The 19,226-nt window shown below is 51.2% G+C and overlaps 1 protein-coding gene across 1 annotated transcript; it reads right to left on the reverse strand.

The window, feature by feature from the left end:
• Positions 1-1,997: 1,997 nt before the first annotated feature.
• Positions 1,998-18,538, reverse strand: SLC26A9 (solute carrier family 26 member 9). Its single transcript, XM_054648851.2, has 20 exons — positions 18,414-18,538; positions 17,658-17,797; positions 17,386-17,496; positions 16,986-17,161; positions 15,786-15,950; positions 14,810-14,962; positions 14,396-14,478; positions 14,006-14,153; positions 13,232-13,345; positions 12,724-12,801; positions 11,618-11,713; positions 7,988-8,094; positions 6,467-6,536; positions 6,295-6,387; positions 5,719-5,835; positions 4,894-5,214; positions 4,290-4,344; positions 3,759-3,904; positions 2,910-2,987; positions 1,998-2,385 (listed from the first exon to the last, which is right to left on the reverse strand). Exons 1-20 carry the CDS (start codon positions 18,536-18,538, stop codon positions 2,338-2,340), a joined length of 2,424 nt encoding a protein of 807 aa, XP_054504826.1. The 3' UTR covers positions 1,998-2,337.
• Positions 18,539-19,226: the final 688 nt, after the last annotated feature.

Here is a 19,226-nt window from a genome sequence, read left to right on the forward strand (position 1 = left end):
ACACATTCTTTATTATCAAAAAAAAAAAAAAAAAGAAAAAGAAAAAAAGAAGAACGAAACCAACATTAAATTAAATAAATTACAAACATTTCTGAGCCGGTTATACATCATGCATTTACCAAGTAAGGCTTCAGAGCCAAACCACATCAACCTCACTGTTACTTAAGAGCAATAAAAGGAATATTTTACTGGAATTGAAAATATTTCACCAGCGTGACTTTGAGCTCCCCTAATTCTCTGCCCAGGCACTTGGGAATTATGACTTTGGCCACATTGTGCCTCCAGCAGTGCCATTTACCTGCTGGTGTGACATTTATTGCCAGAACTGACCCAGAATTTGGCTGCAGAAATGGGATTTCCTTCTGCCTGGGTCATGACTTGCAGGAGAGCCACCTCTGCTGTTTCTGAGCCATTTCTTGTGACATCCCATCCCATTTCTTGTAGGAAGTTCAGGAAATACAATCTGGTTTATGCCTCTGCTCTGAGGATTCCTGCATTTTCCTGTCAGACCCCAGGCTGGAAAAATCAACCTCCTGTAAGGAATCCTGAATGTAGAGCTGGGAACTGGAACTTCCCTCTTTTAATTTGATGCTGCCTCAGAGACCCAAAAATATTGATCAGGGCAGTTTCTTGTTGCTCTGCACCAATTTCTTCGTTGCCTTTCATTCAAAATTAGCACTTTTTAAAAGAAGCACTCAGGCAGTACAAAAGGCCATGAGGAATCACCCTCAAAGATAATTTAAGAGACTTCATCTCTTGCTTTTACCTTGTAAAACAAGCTATACATGGAGATTTCTGGAGAAACCATTGTTGTCTAAGATTAAAATAAGATCAGCTAGTGGGGTTTTCTGCCTTCCTTTGGTTTTATTACTCTCCTGCACCACAAAATCAGAAATTGAGGTAGAGAAATGGTGACTTGGTTATTGAGATGTTACATAAAACCAAACTGGCAGGCTGCTGCTGTTGTTTCCTTCAGTGACTTTCTAGCAAGGATGGTTCAGGAAACTCTATTTTCCTTAAACATGAGACATGTGGGAGCTGCAGGAAAGCCCCAGGAAGCCTTCAGCAATCAGCTCAATAACATCCGTGTACTTTAAAACCATACACATTAAAGCTTGCTTATATTTGTAATATTTTAGAGTGTTAAAATAGAAATAGAATTTTAAAATAGTTTTCACGTACTCAACCCGCTGGGCAGGCAGGACAACGTGCACATAATTCTTATTTCTGAGTACAAACCTGTCCTATTAGTAAGAAAAAAAAAATATATATATTTCAGAATTTAGCCCTGATGAGAGAGTCCTGAGGTCTTTGGGGTATCAGAAACACAGCACTGGTCTGAGGCAGTGTTTTTTGGGCTGCTGGGACACAGAAGAGGAGAGGCAGAGACACACAGGGGAACTCGGGGGGCTGCAGGGGTCAGTGCACATCAGAGAGCAGCAGCAGCTGGCACAGCTGGCACAGCTGCCCTGCCACACCTCCTGAAAGGCTCTCAGTGTCTGCCTGTGTTTCACCTGGGGGGGGATACAGGGAGGAGGGAAAGGCAAGGAGCAGGAGGGCCAGGGGATGCAATTCCAGGTGGGCAGAAGGATGGTGAGGGACAAAGGGGTGGCTGAACGTCCCCTGAGCTCAGGCACCTGCCTCCAGCTGAGAGTCCATCAGATGGCAGCTGCTGAGCTCCTGCTGCCCCAGCTGGCTCTGCCTGCTCAGAGTCCTCTGCTCTGGGTGCCACAGCAGAGCAGGGAGGATTTGGCAGTTCTGGAGGGTCCTGGCCTTGTTGCAAACCTGTTGTATCCCCAGGTAGTAGCACAGCTCTCCACAGAGGGGGGGAGAGAGGATTCTTCTCTGGAGGAGTCTCCTCTGGAGGGTCTGCCACGAGCAGAGCATGGAGGAGGGAGGATCTGACAGGTCTGGAGGGTGATGGCCTCGTTGCAAACCTGTTGTAACCCCAGGTAGAAGCACAGCTCTCCATGGAGGGGTGGGAGAGAGGAATCTCCTCTGGAGGGTCTGGCACAAGCAGAACAGGGAGGATTTGGCAGTTCTGGAGGGTGATGGCCTCGTTTCAAACCTGTTCCATCCCCAGGTAGAAGCACAGCTCTCCATGGAGGGGTGGGAGAGAGGAATCTCCTCTGGAGGGTCTGGAGGAGTCTCCTCTGGAGGGTTTGCCACAAGCAGAACAGGGAGGATTTGGCAGTTCTGGAGGGTGATGGCCTCGTTGCAAACCTGTTCCATCCCCAGGTAGAAGCACAGCTCTCCATGGAGGGGTGGGAGAGAGGAATCTCCCCTGGAGGGTCTGGAGGAATCTCCCCTGGAGGGTCTGCCCGGTGCTCGCTGTGCTCACAGAGCTGTCTGGGTCTCTGAGTGGAACATGCTCCCAAACATCTCCTGAAGGGCACAGAGGATGAGCAGGGTCAGGGTTGGTGGCACAGCTCGGTGTCATTGTCACACAAACACCCCCAGGAGCTCCAGCTCTTCTCCAGCTTCCAGCTGGGCATGGGCAGCACGGGGAAGGGAGGGGAGCTCCTCCCAAGGCCCACACGTGGGTGAAAATCACTGCAGCATTTACAAAGCCTGTGCTGAAAATCTTCACTGGTGACTCTGCCTTTGATGTGAGTCAAACCTGGTTCTCTGAGTTTCCCCCACAATGTGTGGAGCCCACGGGTCCTACGGAACCTGAGCCATGTGGCCCAGAATGATTGAAGGACTCCTCTGTGGGGTCACCTACCTGCTCCTCATCCTGGTGCCTTCCAGAGCTCCTCAAGACAGAGATTTAAAATTCTATTTGCAATTAACTTTCCACTGAGCACTGCAGTACTTCCAGATGGTTTCCCATCTAATCAGTCCCAATTAGAAGTTTTGATTTCTGCCTCGTACCCATGGCTGCAGTGACCCCTGGCACTACAACTCACCTCCTCCAGGTTCTTGTATTCTGCACTGCCCTCATCCACAGACTCATCATAGATGGAGAGCTCTGTCTGGGTCGGCCTCTGTGCAGGGAAGAGTTGAGTCCACGAATTAGCAGAGTGCAGGGTCAAAAGGAGTGAAAACAATGATTAAGCCAGGCCTAAAAGGTGACCCATGCTCTGAGGGAAATGCCCAGGAGAAGGGGCACAGGAGGAGTCCTGCTCCAGGTGTTTATCTGCATTTCCTATCACTCTGCTTTGATAGGAGATACCTTAACTCCTCCTGGGAGATAACTGGTGCCACCTCCAGCTGGCACACAATAAACCAACCTCTATTTGGGGACAGAGCCTGTCTGGTGCTGTGCCACCAGCATGGGCCACATTCCTGCCTCAGAATTCCTCCTGTTCTCCTCCCACCAGTGGAGCACTCATGGATGCCAGGACTATTCCAGCTGCACCAGCTTTGCCTTCATTTCTTCATCACTGGGGGCCAAATTCTGCCTTTGTCTGTTCCAACCTGCACCAAACTGAGGGCACAGTGCTGGAACAGCTCTTCTGGCTCCTCCAGGCTGGCACAGTACTCATCTCTCAGCTAAGGGTTTGTGTAAAACAAATTGACACTAAAAAAATTGATTTCCCATGGAAATCCATTCCATCACAAGGTGCTCAGCCCATACACAACAACTGGAATATTAAATAATTTCCTGCATTTAGGCCTTTACCGCTTGAGATAAACATGAAGCTTCTTTAGGTAATAAAATGTTATTTTAGGCAATAAAATGTTATTTTTTTCATTGTGCTGACACACCCTGGAGGCCAAACAGGAGAATCCTGCAGGCTGGGGAGCAAATTTACCTCTTCCAAGATGGGTGGGTGGACAAATTCTCTGATACTGGCCAGTGCAAACAAAACAGCATCGTGGATGGTCAGGAAGATGTGACTTGGGTCCAGAGCTCCTTCCTCAAAGACTCCCCCTGTGCTGATGTCGTCGTACACCTGGGCTGGAGAAAGGAGACAGCTGAACCAGGAGGAAAGCCCAGGAGGAATTCTGGAGTTGTGTGTGGCTGCTGGGGTCCTCTGAGCTCAGGCAAGGCTCAGAAGAAGCAGGTTTGCAGCAGAAATGAGTGTGGGGATCTGCTTTCCTGCATGCTGAGTGTGGAGGGGTTCCAGCTTTGTTACTTCCCAAATGAAAGCACTGATTTCACACACAGAGAACAGTGATTCTCTTTCCTTTCTTCTGTTTTCTCCTTTTATCTGTTCTAGCCTGGTCCAGCAAAGGACTGGTATCTCACAGTTTGAATAAAGAACAGAAAAGGATCTGCTGTTTGTCAGCAGCTCAGAAATGGGGGGAGATCCCATGGAAATGTGTTCTTTGGGGATTCTTACCATGCACGTTTGCCAGGAACACTTTGATCCCAATCTTCCGGTAACTGGAACACAACTGGAAGGGATGAGATGGGAGAGAGAGGATTAAAACCACTGCTGCTCCAGCTTTGTGTTCATGCATAAAGACTTTTATCAGTGCTGGGGCTGAAGGAGAAAATCAGAGATGCAGAAGAGGAAAATTGGAACACAAGCCCTGTGAGGAGCCCCTGAGGGAGCTGGGGGTGCTCAGCCTGGAGCAAAGGAGACTCAGGGGTGCCCCCTTCACTCTGCAGCTCCTGAAAGGTGCCTGTGCTCAGCTGGGGCTGGGCTCTGTCTCCAGGCACTGACACAACCAGAGCACACAGCCTCGAGGGAAATCTAGGTTGGATATCAGGAAAAAGTTTTTTACAGAAAGGGTGAGAAAGTTCTGGAGTCCCCATCCCTGGGGGTGTTTAACAAAGCCTGGATGTGGCACTGGGTGCCAGGGTTGAGTTGAGCTGTTGGGGCTGGGTTGGACTCCATGATCTTGAAGGTGATTCCAACCTGGTGATTCTGTGAATTCTGTGAATTGAGGCACATAAACACCTCCATGTGAGAGAGCAGAAGGTCCCTGCACAGAACTCACCTTGCTCAGTGCCTTTGTGCCCATCAGGTCCACAAAGCACACCCCACTCATGTCCAGGATGATGGTGTGGAAGCTGACGTAGGGCGGTGCTGCCAGCACAGGGTCAGTGTCTGCTGTGGGCAGCACGCTGAGGGTGCTGCCCTGCAGGGTGCTGCTGCTGCTGCCCAGCTCCCCAGGGCTCTGCCCTGGCCCAGCCCCGGGGGCAGGAGGGTGGAATGTGATGTAGGAGATGCTGGCACCGTTGGCAGTGGTCTGGTTGTTGTTGGTGTCTGTTGGAGAGGCGCTCTCAAAGTCCTTCTGGAGCTCTTGCAAAGACAAGGTCTGAGGCAGAGCAGAGGTGCAGAGTCAGGGCAGGGCACAGGTGACTGCACCTCTACCCATGATATGAAGGGTTTGAATCTGGACTAACTCCAGCCTGGCTGTCCCTTGGGGCTGGACTTAGGATAATTTCCATGATTCATTTATTTCCAAAGTGCTCAGCATTGCAAAGCAAATGGGGCTGGGGTGGCTGAGCAATGGGCTTTGAAAGGGCTGAACTGCTGACACAGCCCCAGAGAAAGAGGCCAAAGCTGCCTGGTTTCTGCAGATTGTTCCCCATGTTCCCATTCCAGCCTCCTCTCCAGCCTCCCAGCCATTCCCAGTTCTCCTGCACCTTCAGGTTTGGGGAGGAATGGAGATGTAGGTGGGGAGGAAAGGGGGTGAGAGGTGGGAAATGTGGCAGGAAAACAGTGCAGGAAATCCCATGTCAAGAGGAGCTGTCTGATGGGGACTTGGGGCTGTACCCATGGACACAGGGACCCTTTTGGGAACTCAGAGCTGAGTTACCTTGTTCTCCTTTAGCAGGAATTTTGGGAGCTTTGCTGGTGCTTGTGCTGTGCTCTTCCCCTGCTGTTTCACAAATTTCCTCCTGGCCAAGTACACCTTGCCGGGATCCACCCCTGTCTGTGGAAAAGAGATATTTCTTTTCCTTAAAAAGTCAGTTCCAAGAGTGAGGAGCTGCTGTTCCTTCCCTGGCATTTCCCAGCCTGGGGCACCAGCTGGGCACTGGAGTGGGGTGATCCTGATGACATCCAAACATCTCCTGGAATTCAGGGAACCTGCACATGCAGGGAGAGACTTGGAATAGCAGGATGCTCCTGTTTTGGCAGAGCTTGGAGGAGGAGCCTGCCAGGATTTGGGCACAACCTTTAAAATGAGCTTAAAATGATTTGGGCACAACCTTTAAAATGAGCTCTGCGAACAGCCCTGAGGATCAGGGAGAGGAGGATTGAGGAGTAGAGAGTGGATGTGACCATTGTCCACGATCATCCACAGCTGAATTAACCCTGTGCAGCACCACAGGAGAGAGCAGGGGCAGTTTGGGATTGGCTTCAGGCAGGGGTTTGTTGAGGAACTGCTCACCTTGGCTATGATTTTCTCCCGGAATATCTCCGAGTTGGCGAAATACAGCGGTGAGCAGTAGGTGATGATTTTAATCCCATTAACTTCATGGACCTGCAGCAGAGACAGGAGCTCAGAGCAAACAGTGGCTAAGAACAGCATTTTCTCCGAGGGTGTTTTATCTGCAGCTCACCTTGTTGTAGGTTTTGGGGTTCTTGTAGATGTCAGTGGAAGTCACCTGGCCCAGGGCAGAGCCGTTGCGGCTGTAGAAAAGAAGAGATCAGGGTTAGGGGAAAGAAAACTGCTTCTGCTTCACATTCCACCCCAGGATTTGAACATTTGCTTGGGGAAAACTCTTACATTTCACCCCTGCAGAGTCTACAGGGCAAAAAAAAGAGTCAGTATTTTGAGATGGCAGACTGGGAAATATTAAGAAAGGGCTTTAATGGATTAAAAGTGGTGAGAACACCTCACACCAGGGCCCTGCACACAGACAGGACTTGTTGGGATCTCTCACTGGTCAGAGTGACTCCAAGAAAAGTTGGAAAGTCTCTTTTCTCAGCCCATAGCTCAAAGAAGGAGTCAGGGCTCTTCATTTCTCTGTCTCCAGGTTGTTTATTGTGTCTTATCTATAAAAAATTTTTCTCCTGCCCTGCCGAGGTCCATCCAGCAGGACAGTTCCAGGCACTCTGCCTGCCCCCAGGGCAGGGTTATGTCTTTATACTAAAAACTACCTGTACAATATTTACAATTACTTCCCAATACCTATCACCTGTGTTAGACAGTGAGCTTCTACTCTAAACCAATCTAAAAGTGCCAACATCACAGCAGAAGATGGAGGCCAAGAAGAAGAAGGAGAAGAAGGACAGGACATGCCCAGTTCCTTCCATCTTGCCTCATGAACTCCCATTCTAAATCCCCAAAATTCTACGTTTTCACCCTGTGATTAATTCACTATTATTTTGCTCAAACTCTTGTGGTTTGTAACTCCTCACACAAAGCTGGGAATTGTTTCCAGCCCTTGGGGTGGTGTTATGTCTTTATACTAAAAACTACCTGTACAATGTTTACAATTACTGTCCAATACCTATCACCTGTGTTAGACAGTGAGCTTCTACTCTAAACCAATCCAAAAGTGCCACCATCACAGCAGAAGATGGAGGCCAAGAAAAAGAAGGAGAAAGGCTGGACATGCCCAGTTCCCTCTGTCTTGCCTCATGAACCCCCATACCAAAAACCCCAAAATCTCCTTTTCCACCCCGTGATAACTTCACTATTACTCTACCTAAACTGTTGTGGCTTGCTGATCATCTATGGTTGGTAATTTGCTCCATGGGTCATAATCAATCCCAGAGGTGTTTTGGGCTCTGTGCCAGGGTCTCTGAGCCCCCTGGCAGGGTCTGGGCTGTTCTGGACAGCCAGAGGGATGTGCTGGGTTCCCACAAGGACTCTCTCTTTGTGTGAGCTGGGAACTGTGTGGGGTGAAGCAAATCCCTTGAGGCTTCCCCTGGCCCTGGGATGTGCACGGGAGCGGGAATGCAGGCAGTCAATTGGCGCCTGCCATTCCTGTTTGCACATTCCGGGCAGGACACCTGCACTCCCCGGGGCTCCTGCCGCGCGTTCCGCGGGCCAGAGGTCGCTCCTAAAAAATCACCTGTCCCTCCTCCTGCCCCTGGCAGATCTGCTGTGGCTCTGGGGGCCATGAGGTACTCACAACTGGGTGTGGAAAACCACCACGAGCACGGAGAATCCAACGCCCACCGCCACGCCGTAGGGGAGGCTCAGGAAGAAAGCGGAGAGGAAACTCACGAGCCAGACCAGCTGCAGGGAGAGGAGGGAGAGGGGAGATGAATGGTGGGGATGTGGAGGGAGATGGATGGGAAAAGGGGATGGGAAAATGGATGGGAAACGAAGGGGAAAAGTGGAGGGGAAAAGTGGAGGGGAAAAGTGGAGGGGAAAAGTGGAGGGGAAAAGTGGAGGGGAAAAGTGGAGGGGAAGAAATGGATGGGGAAAATGGATGGGGAAAATGGATGGGGAAAATGGATGGGGAAAATGGATGGGGAAAATGGATGGGGAAAATGGATGGGGAAAATGGATGGGGAAAATGGATGGGGAAAATGGATGGGGAAAATGGATGGGGAAAATGGATGGGGAAAATGGATGGGGAAAATGGATGGGGAAAATGGATGGGGAAAATGGATGGGGAAAATGGATGGGGAAAATGGATGGGGAAAATGGATGGGGAAAATGGATGGGGAAAATGGATGGGGAAAATGGATGGGGAAAATGGATGGGGAAAATGGATGGGGAAAATGGATGGGGAAAATGGATGGGGAAAATGGATGGGGAAAATGGATGGGGAAAATGGATGGGGAAAATGGATGGGGAAAATGGATGGGGAAAATGGATGGGGAAAATGGATGGGGAAAATGGATGGGGAAAATGGATGGGGAAAATGGATGGGGAAAATGGATGGGGAAAATGGATGGGGAAAATGGATGGGGAAAATGGATGGGGAAAATGGATGGGGAAAATGGATGGGGAAAATGGATGGGGAAAATGGATGGGGAAAATGGATGGGGAAAATGGATGGGGAAAATGGATGGGGAAAATGGATGGGGAAAATGGATGGGGAAAATGGATGGGGAAAATGGATGGGGAAAATGGATGGGGAAAATGGATGGGGAAAATGGATGGGGAAAATGGATGGGGAAAATGGATGGGGAAAATGGATGGGGAAAATGGATGGGGAAAATGGATGGGGAAAATGGATGGGGAAAATGGATGGGGAAAATGGATGGGGAAAATGGATGGGGAAAATGGATGGGGAAAATGGATGGGGAAAATGGATGGGGAAAATGGATGGGGAAAATGGATGGGGAAAATGGATGGGGAAAATGGATGGGGAAAATGGATGGGGAAAATGGATGGGGAAAATGGATGGGGAAAATGGATGGGGAAAATGGATGGGGAAAATGGATGGGGAAAATGGATGGGGAAAATGGATGGGGAAAATGGATGGGGAAAATGGATGGGGAAAATGGATGGGGAAAATGGATGGGGAAAATGGATGGGGAAAATGGATGGGGAAAATGGATGGGGAAAATGGATGGGGAAAATGGATGGGGAAAATGGATGGGGAAAATGGATGGGGAAAATGGATGGGGAAAATGGATGGGGAAAATGGATGGGGAAAATGGATGGGGAAAATGGATGGGGAAAATGGATGGGGAAAATGGATGGGGAAAATGGATGGGGAAAATGGATGGGGAAAATGGATGGGGAAAATGGATGGGGAAAATGGATGGGGAAAATGGATGGGGAAAATGGATGGGGAAAATGGATGGGGAAAATGGATGGGGAAAATGGATGGGGAAAATGGATGGGGAAAATGGATGGGGAAAATGGATGGGGAAAATGGATGGGGAAAATGGATGGGGAAAATGGATGGGGAAAATGGATGGGGAAAATGGATGGGGAAAATGGATGGGGAAAGTGGATGGAAAAAATGGATGGGGAAAATATGGACGGGGAAAACGGATGGAAAACCTGTGTGGGCAAACGGATGGAAAAAAAAAATGCACGGCAAAAAGTGGATGGGAAAAAGTGGACGGGGGAAAAATGGACGGGGGAAAAATGGATGGGGGAAATGGTTCTGTGCTGCTACCCTGAGCTCTCAAACCCTCCCAGCTCAACATGAATAGGCCAAACCCTGAATTGTGCAGCTGTTCTAATGCTGCAGTTGCTGCATGTTTCAGAGGGAACCGTCCTTGCTGGGCAGTTTGCCAGGAGCCCCTGTTCCTTTTCAGCCACAGAAGCAGCCAGGGCGTTTCTCCACGGCTGCTCGAGCGCCCACTCTGCTCGTTCCACCCAAAAAGGATCAGCCTGGCTTGATCAGGAAGGGGCTCCTGCAGATCCCACCATCTGCTGCTCCCTGCTCCAACCCTGAGCAGCTCCTGCTGTCAGCCAGAGCAGTTCAGAAAAAGTCAGAAATTGTCTCTCTGAAAACTGCCTGAGCACCTGCTGGAAATGCTCTGAACACAGAGAGGATTTGATGTGGCAGAGGAGACCAAAACCTGCCCCACTCCAGCTCACAGCTCTGCCATTTGTCATTTTTATGTGCTAGCACTCAAGCATCTCACTCTATATGAGATCAGTCCTGCCCTGCATTTAAACATCTCCTCTGAAAATCATTATCAGGTTGTTTTAAACCCATCCTCAAAATGAATAAAAACTAACTTTGACCTTGGATGAATAAAGGTAACTTTGATGACTTCAATATCTTAATTTATATTCATTTTGTGCATAAATGGCAAGGAAGAGCTTTCCTCCATCCATCCATGCATCCATCATTAGAATTAGTTGGAATTAGCTGTCCTGAAACACAACCAGCATGAAGGTGATGAACACCAATGCTCTGACATCACCCAGGAATGGTGCTCCCCATTTTGGGCCAGGACACTGAATCTAGTTCAAATTCCAAGGAGATTGAGGTCAGGGGAATCCCGTTCACTCCATTGGCATCTGCCAGGATGTTCCTCAGGCAGCACCATCCATCTCCACTCAATCCATGCTCAGGGCTCTGCCCAGGTTTCGGGGTCTCTGAAGCCTGTGGGGTCCATCTGTGCTCTGGTAAAGGGGCAGCAGAGCCCACAGAGCTGCCAGAGCCCACAGAGCTCCCCTCTCACCCCCCAGCAGCAAAACCTGATCAGAGATGTGCCCAAATTGATAACCCAGCTCTTCCCCAGCACTTGTTTGAGCAGGATTTTGGGAAAGCTCTTCATGGCCCAGGCCAGCCCCTCTGGACTCCTCCTGATTGCCCTGATAAGGGGTTTTGTTGGGCCCTGACAGGATATTGGCTCCGTGTCCACACACGGCACTCAGCCGTGGGAGCCCTGTTCAAACACTCTCTTTTTATGTCAGACATTTCCAAATTCCGTTCTCACTCCCCCGCCACCCCCTGCCTGGGTTTATACATCAACCAGTGCCTGGAGTCCTTATCACTCTGAAGGGCTCTCCTCACCCTGGAGGGCCATTGTGTGAGTTTTGAAGTCATGACTCCCAGATATTGAGCAGGGCCGGTTTGGCTAGTTCTGGGCAAACAGGCTCCGCTCTTGATTGGCATTTGAACACAGCAGGTAAGAGTTCAGGCCTCTCTGATATGTGCTCTGAGCTGCAGCGTGCTCAGCTGGGCAGGCCAGGCAGCCCCATCTCACCAAGAGAGCCAAACCCACCTCCTGCAAGGGACTCACAACCCCAAAACCCCACTCAAGGCTTTTTTGGGGTCTGTCCTGCTCATCCAGCCCTGGCCAGGTGATCCCTCCCAGCAGCCCCAGGCACTCACACAGTCCAGCTTGCTCTTCTTCCACAGGTAGAAGGGGTCAGCCAGCTGCTTGAGGGAGTTTTTCAGGTTCACAGCAATGAGGGCTCCCAGCACAGACTGTGGAGGACAGGGAATGGTGTCAGCCACACCTGGATGTGCCACGTTTGGCAGTGGATGCTTTTCTGCAGCATCTGCCTGCCTTGGGCCAGCCCCATCACAAGGGTGATGCTCACAAAGCTCCCACTTGGATCTGAGCACGGCCATTTGGATGATTCTTTCACCATAATTTACACTTATTATCTATATTATATATTATATAGATAAATTACACTTATTTGCTCTCTTATATTTGCCCTATCACAAGGGTGATGCTGACAAAGCTCCCAGCTGGATCAGAGCAGGGTCATTTGGATGATTCTTTCACCATAATTTACACTTATTATCTATATTATATATATATATATTACACTTGCTCTCTTATATTTGCCCCATTACAAGGGTGATGCTGACAAAGCTCCCAGCTGGATCAGAGCAGGGTCATTTGGATGATTCTTTCACCATAATTTACACTTATTATCTATATTATATATATATATATTACACTTATTTGCTCTCTTATATTTGCCCCATCACGAAGGTGATGCTCACAAGGATCTCACCTGGATCTGAGCAGGGTCGTTTGGATGAATATTTCACCATAATTTACACTTATATTTGCCCTATCACAAGGGTGATGCTCACACGGATCTCACCTGGATCTGAGCAGGGTCATTTGGATGATTCTTTCACCATAATTTACATTTCTATTTGCTCAGAGAAGCTGTGGCTGCCCCATCCCTGCCCAAGGCCAGCGTGGACAGGGCTTGGAGCAGCCTGGGACAGTAAAAGGTGTCACTGCCCGTGGCAGGGATGAGGTTTAAGGTCCTTTCCAACCCAAACCAGCCTGGAATTGTGTGGCTGTGTGATTGTGTGATTCCAGCCAGCCCTGCAGACAGGTCCCCAGGCCAGGAACAAGCTGTCCCGTGCTTCTGTTTGCATCAGGGTTTTTTTGGAGCCAGGCTGTGCCCGTGTTTGGGTGTGGAGAGCGGGTGTTGCAATGGCTCTGCCTGCACAGATGTTTGTGTTACCTTTGGAAGAGGCTCGAGGTAGATTCCCAGGGACAGCATTGTCACCATGACCACCAGAGCCACAAAGAAACTTGCCACCTGCAAAGAGGGAAGAAAATCACTTCTGCAAACATCAGGGCTTCTCAAAGCTCCCCTGGGTGTAGTCAGGGGCACAACTGGGCACTGCAGCATTTTATGGGAGAGGATGTTTGCCTCTGAAAACAGGCAGGGGGTTGCAGATCTCACAGATAACCCCAACCTTCCCTCGCTGCCCAGTCCAGAGTGGGACTGCAGATTGAGAGCTCTGTTTCTGTGCCCAAATCAGGGACCAAAATGGGCTTGGGGAGGGAGGAAATTGTGCTTTAACAGCAGCAGCCTGAAGCACTTGTGTGTTAAACCTCTCCAGGGCTGCACAGTGAGGCTGGCAGCGTGTGGCTGCTACAGCACTTGGTGATCCAGAGGGAATGGAGAGAGGAGAGGAGGAGGAGGAGGAGGAGGAGGAGGAGGAGGAGGAGGAAGAGGAACTAACTTGGGATTTTGCTCCTGCCCCATCCACGGCGAGGGTGACAGAGAGGGCACAGCAGATCACGTGGATTTTGAAGAAGGATCCAAAGAAGTTGCTGCAGCCCAGGGCCAGCATTTCCTGTGGAGATGTGGAGAGTGAATCAGAAAGGACAGCTGCCCTTCCTGCTGACACACTGGCAAGAGAGCAGGGGCCTGAGGCTGGTTTATGTGGCCAGGGCAGCTCTGGGTTCCCTGCTGTGCATCCCAGACTCTTTCCTTCCAGTAAGATCTGGGCTAGGCCCTGGTGCAGCAGGGAAACCTGGAAGCACAATCCCACATAAACACGTTGTCATCTGTTGACACACTCAGGGCAGGGCTCCATGTGGTATGTGTGGCTGTTGTTGAAAGCTGCCACCGTGCCAGGGATGACAAAAGAGGATTATTTAATGTCCTGCCTCTCCGAGTATCTAGGTGACACACCAGGAATCCAGGTCTTTCTCTGCTCCCTGAGCAGTGCACGCACCTCAAGCTGCCAAAACACTGAGTGTGGAGGGAGAGCAAGGCACAGAGCCCAGCCTGAAGCTCCTTTCCCTCTTCCAGCCTCTCTCCAGTACACAGGACAGGGCTCTGCCGTGTCCTTTTGCCCCCAGCATGGCACAAAGCCACGGAGCCTCCTCGGGAGCAGCACGTCTGCTCGGGGCCCAGCACGTCTGAACGTCTTCCCTTCACGCTGTGAGCTCTTCGCTTCACGCCTGACAGCAAAGGCAGCAGCCCCTGGCTGCCCCAGCCCCAGCCATACCTGGTTGGGGTCCACGTTGTAGCCATGCTTGGCTGCCAGGGTCCTCCCCATGGCCAGGTTGATCACGTAGCCCACGATGGCGAGAGAGAAAGCCGTGCCCACCATGTCCTTCCACTTGCTCACCAGGGGCAGGGTGGCCTTTGGGAACCTGCACTCAGAGCACAGGGGAGAAGGTGTGGCAGTGCTGGCTGAGGGGCTGGAGGGTTCAGGAATGGCACAATCCCTGCCCACACTGCAGAGGATGGGGGTGGTTGTGTCACAGGGCACGCTGACATTCCTGGAAGGGGACTCTGGGGTTGCAGGGAAGAGTGAGGTGTTTTCCAGGCTGGAGGAGGAGGAGGAGGAAGGAAAACTGTCTGGAAGGTGAATCAGAGCAGCACAAGCTCTTACCCCATGCTGATTTTCCCCACTATTGGCATCCCATACTTGTCGGGCATGTTGAAGCTGCCGGAGATTGCGGTGGCCACGATCACCTGCAGGGACAGGGAATAAAGAGCTGTGAGCAGGAAGAGCTGGGCTGGCTCAGGGCATTCACCCTGCCACGCTCCCAGAGCTGACAGAATAAAACCAGCACCAAGCTGGGGCTGGGGAAGGTGAGGACTGTCCCAGCAGAGTTGTTTTCTTCACCCTCAGCATCACCAGGATGCAGTGCAGGGATGAGCATGGGGCTGGCCCAGTTCCTGAGCCCCAACCATGTGGGGGCCGTGTCACACTCACTGTGTAAGTGCTCTGCATGGTGGCCCTGCTGAGAGCAGGGCCTGTGAGGCCAGGGGAGGCTGCAGGGACAGCCCAGGTGTCACTTACAATGATGATCTCCATCGGGATGGGCATCCGGATCTTCTTCATGTACTTCAGGTTGAGCTCCTTGACAACGATCAGGAGCACAGAGCTGACCAAGGCATAGACCAGGGAGGCCAGGTTGGTCTGGGGCAGACCTTTACAAATGTCAATGAATGTCTGAAGGGGAGAGAACAGGAGGAGGGGTCACGGTGAGCCACATGGGCGACATGGACAGAACAACGGACAGCACTTGTTACCACAATCGACACCCTGAGATGTGAGCAGTGCTAAAAAGCCTCTGCTGAGGGGTCAGGCCCCAGCCCTGGGCCTGGGCTGGTGATTTAATGCAGCTCTGGCTGCATCAGCACAGGATGCACCCATGGAAGACACAGGGAATCCCAGGAATGGCCAAACCTGCTCAGGGGAAACGTTCCTGCTGCTGACAACTCTGCAAGACTCCTGCTGCAAATCAGCACAGCTCATACCCCCAGATCCCAGTCCCAATCCATTATTCCTCACTAAAACCACAGCTCAGATAATGCTGCTGGGGAACACAGAATTCACAGAAGCACAGAACCACCAGGTTGGAAGAGACCTTCATGATCATCCAGTCCAACCCATCCCCAACACCTCAAGTGAACCCTGGCACCCAGTGCCACATCCAGGCTGTTTGAAACACATCCAAGCTCGGATAATGCTGGCTGGGGAGCACAGAATCACCAGGCTGGAAAAGACCTTCATGATCGAGTCCAACCCATCCCCAACACCTCAACTGAACCCTGACACCCAGCCTTGTTTTAAACACACCCAGGGACGGTGACTCCAGAACTTTATCACCCTTTTCAGCAAAAAACTTTCTCCTAACACCCAACTCTGCCGCTGGGGCAGGGATTCCCCTTTCCCCCCACCCTTTCCTGACCTCCTGGGCCCTGTTTCCCAGGCAGGGGTGGTGGTGCTGCCGGGGTTGGGGGGAAGGTGGCTGTGCAGAGCCCCCACTTACGTAGACGATAGCTAAGGGCCCGGTGTAAGACGGGACCGTCAAGCCGAAGACGTACTTGAGCACGGAGATGAGGATCTGCAGCCCCGCCGCCGTCATGAAGCCCCTGATGAAGGACTCTGACAGGTAGATGGCCACGAAGCCGAACTGCAGGAAGCCCAGGCACAGCTAGAGAGGCAGAGGAGCTGTGGTCAGAGCAGGGACAGCCCTGCGTGGGGCAGGGGCATCATCTGGGGGAGCACACACAGCTCTCCCACACACACACAGCGGTGTCCCGGAGCAGGGGAGGGGACAGCAGGGACAAGGGTGACATTCTGGGATTGCCCACGCAGAGAATTCCACCCCAAGACCAGAAATCTCTACTTGGAGGCATCATCCAACCACATTCAGGGCTAAGAGTGCCATTCTTGGGCTGTCCATATGGAGAATTCCACCCCAAGACCAAAAATCCCCAAAAATCTCTATTTTTAGGCATCATCCACCCCTACTCGGGGCTGAGTGCCATTCTTGGATTGTCCATATGGAGAATTCCACCCCAAGACCAAAAAATTCCCAAAAATCTCTATTTTTAGGCATCACCCACCCCTACTCAGGGCTGAGTGCCATTCTTGGATTGTCCATATGGAGAATTCCACCCCAAGATCAAAAATCCCCAAAAATCTCTATTTTGAGCCATAATCTGCCCCTACTCAGGGCCAATGGATTGTCCACATGGAGAATTCCACCCCAAGACCAAAAATCTCTATTTTGAGCCCCCACTCAGGGCTAAGAATGCCATTCTTGGATTGTCCCCATGGAGAATTCCACCCCAAGATCAAAAATCCCCAAAAATCTCTATTTTGAGCCATAATCTGCCTCTACTCAGGGCTAATGGATTGTCCACATGGAGAATTCCACCCCACGACCAAAAATCTCTACTTTGGGGCATCATCCACCCCCACTCAGGGCTAATGGATGGTCCCCATAAAGAATTCTACCCATAAGACCAAAAATGCAAAAATCTCTATTTTGAGCCATAATCCACCCCCATTCAGGGCTGAGAGTGCCATTCTTGGATTGTCCCCATGGAGAATTCCACCCCAAGGCCAAAACCGCCCCAAAATCTCTATTTTTGAGGCATCATCCACCCAGAAGTTTGTCCCCTTTGAGCATCTCTGCCATCACCACCATCTCTGCTCCACGGGGACACAGCAGAGCCCTCACCTGTATGATGGCTGTCAGGCAGGCCAGGGTGGCAGAGATCTCCAGCCTGGCTGCCTCCAGGGCCGTGCTGTTCACTCTGCTCTCGTTGCTGGTGTGGTTGAAGTACTGGAAGTCCGACTCTGGAGCCAGCTCGTTGCAGATGTTGCCAACAATGATGCTGATGACAGCAAAGGTCCCTGCGGGCAGCACGGGGAGGTCAGGAGCTCCCTGTGGGCAGAGCCCTGTCCTGGAAGGCTCCTGGGCTCCACTCAGCCCCTCCCCAGCCCCGGGGCAGGGTTGGGGTCATTGGGGTGACAGAATCAGCGACCCCACAAACGCCTGGCAGGGCAAACAGCCCAGCTCTGGGACACACCAGCGTCCCCAGGCAGCATTTCACTGTCCTGAGCAGGCAATTCCTCACCTGGCACCATCTGATGGATGCCCCCGAGGAAGAAGTAGGGGAGCAGGGGGAAGAAGGAGGAGTAGAGGCCATTGACAGGAGGCAGATTGGCCAGGAGGGCAAAGGCCATTCCTGCAAAACACAAGGGAAAATACAGGGAGCTCCAGGCTGGAGGGAGAGCTTGGTGTCACCAGCAAAACACAAATCCCTCCCAAATGGGCACCAGCATCGCCTGCAGGGCTTTGCTAGAGCTGTCATTCCCTCCTGGACACCCAGAGAGGGAGGCTGCTCACCTTGTGGCACTTGGATTGTCCCTGCACTGAGCCCCCCGAGGACATCAGGCAGGATGTAGTCCTTGATTTTGTACTTGGGGAGCCACCCCAGAATGGGGAACAGGCGGAAGAGGGTGAGCTTGAGCCTGGAAGCTGAACATCTAAAAGGGAGATAAAAAAATGAAAGCAGATTTGAAAGGTGGAGAATTTGAAACTGAAAGAAGGGAGGGAGCGAATGAGCTGGGAGTAAGGAAGGATCTTCCCAGGAATGTTTCAGCTTTTCTCCCTCACCAGATCCTGAGCTCTCTCTTTCCTCTATTATCTTCCTTCTTCTGGGGAATGGAGATAGATTTCCAAGGAAGTGATCAGCAGGGTTATAAACCTTTGTTTACATAATTATTAGCCTTTCTTTAAGGTGGTATTGATTTTAATCAGAAAGCTGAGAAAAGGAAATCTCAGCTGGAAAGCATAAAAAAATAATGCACACGTGCCTACATCATCAATTGTGCTTTTCCCACTATTAAAAAAACAGGAAAATAGGACCCCAAATCCCCAATGCACCCAGTGCAAACTGTTCTGCTGAGAAAAGAGCCACCAATTTCATTTTCTTCAGCCCAATTTGCATTTCTCCCATACCTTTCATCCATCAAACCCCTGAAGAGCACAGATCCCCAGGATAAAAATGTGATCTGGATTCCCAGGTCTGAATTATACCCCTCCAATTCCTGACTAAATCTGGAATTGGAGTGGTGTAATAATATGAGCGCTCCCTGTTACCTGAAAAGGTTTCTCAGTTTCTCCCCGACGGGGTAAGCTCTGGTTTTCTTCTCAAACTCCTCGTCGAAGAGGCTGACAGAGTAGGCAGCACGTTCGATGGCATAGCGAGGCCTGGCCTGGCTCATCTCTGCATCATTTGGATATTAAAAAGGAAAAAAAGAAAAGAAAAGAAATTAAAAAAAAAAAATAGAAAGAGCAAAGGCAAGAATGCGGCTGGAGTTGGCCCAGAGCGGACACCTCCAGCCTCTGGAGCCCTCCCCGAGCTCCTCCACCCTAAATAGTTTCCCCGTGGCAGAGAGGCAGGTCCTGGGAGTGGCTTCTCCCAGCTCCAGGGGCTGCTGCTGCTCCCCGGCCCCGCAGCCTTCCCGGCTGCTCGGAGGTGATGCTAATGAGCGGTGCTAATGAGCGGTGTTAATGAGCGGTGTTAATGAGCGGTGCCGCGCCAGGGGACCCTGGATCGCCCGGCAGAGGGGCAGGGTTGGGGTTAATCCCAGGTTAGGGTTAGGGTTAATCCCGGGTTAGGGTTAGGGGTGTTAATCCCAGCTCCGGGAGTGCCTTTTTGCCTCGGGCGGGGCCCTTGACCTTTCCCATGGCTCGGTTTCACCACCAAGGCTTTGCCAGGCTGGTTGATACCGGCACCGGCACGATTGAGGGCTGGATCCCTCCCGAGCTGTTCGTGCCACACTGCCCAGCATTCCAGAACCTTCCCGATCCTCCCGGCCGTGGGTGAGTGCCCGGCTTCCTCTAGGAAGTGATGCTCGGGGAGATAACTGTTGCTAACTCATGGCAGTGATGAAGATGCCCAAACATCCC

Source organism: Agelaius phoeniceus, chromosome 25 (assembly GCF_051311805.1).
Source record: "Agelaius phoeniceus isolate bAgePho1 chromosome 25, bAgePho1.hap1, whole genome shotgun sequence".
In the NCBI taxonomy this organism is placed as follows: Eukaryota; Metazoa; Chordata; class Aves; order Passeriformes; family Icteridae; genus Agelaius; species Agelaius phoeniceus.

Bases quoted from the DNA above. Each gene is read 5' to 3' on its own strand.
- SLC26A9 (XM_054648851.2), bottom strand. From the start codon at position 18,538: ATGAGCCAGGCCAGGCCTCGCTATGCCATCGAACGTGCTGCCTACTCT. The intron at 17,798-18,413 runs GTAACAGGGAGC...TCTCCCTTTTAG, and splicing joins AAACTGAGAAACCTTTTCAG to ATGTTCAGCTTCCAGGCTCA. The intron at 14,154-14,395 runs GTAAGAGCTTGT...CTCTGAGTGCAG, and splicing joins GTGGGGAAAATCAGCATGGG to GTTCCCAAAGGCCACCCTGC.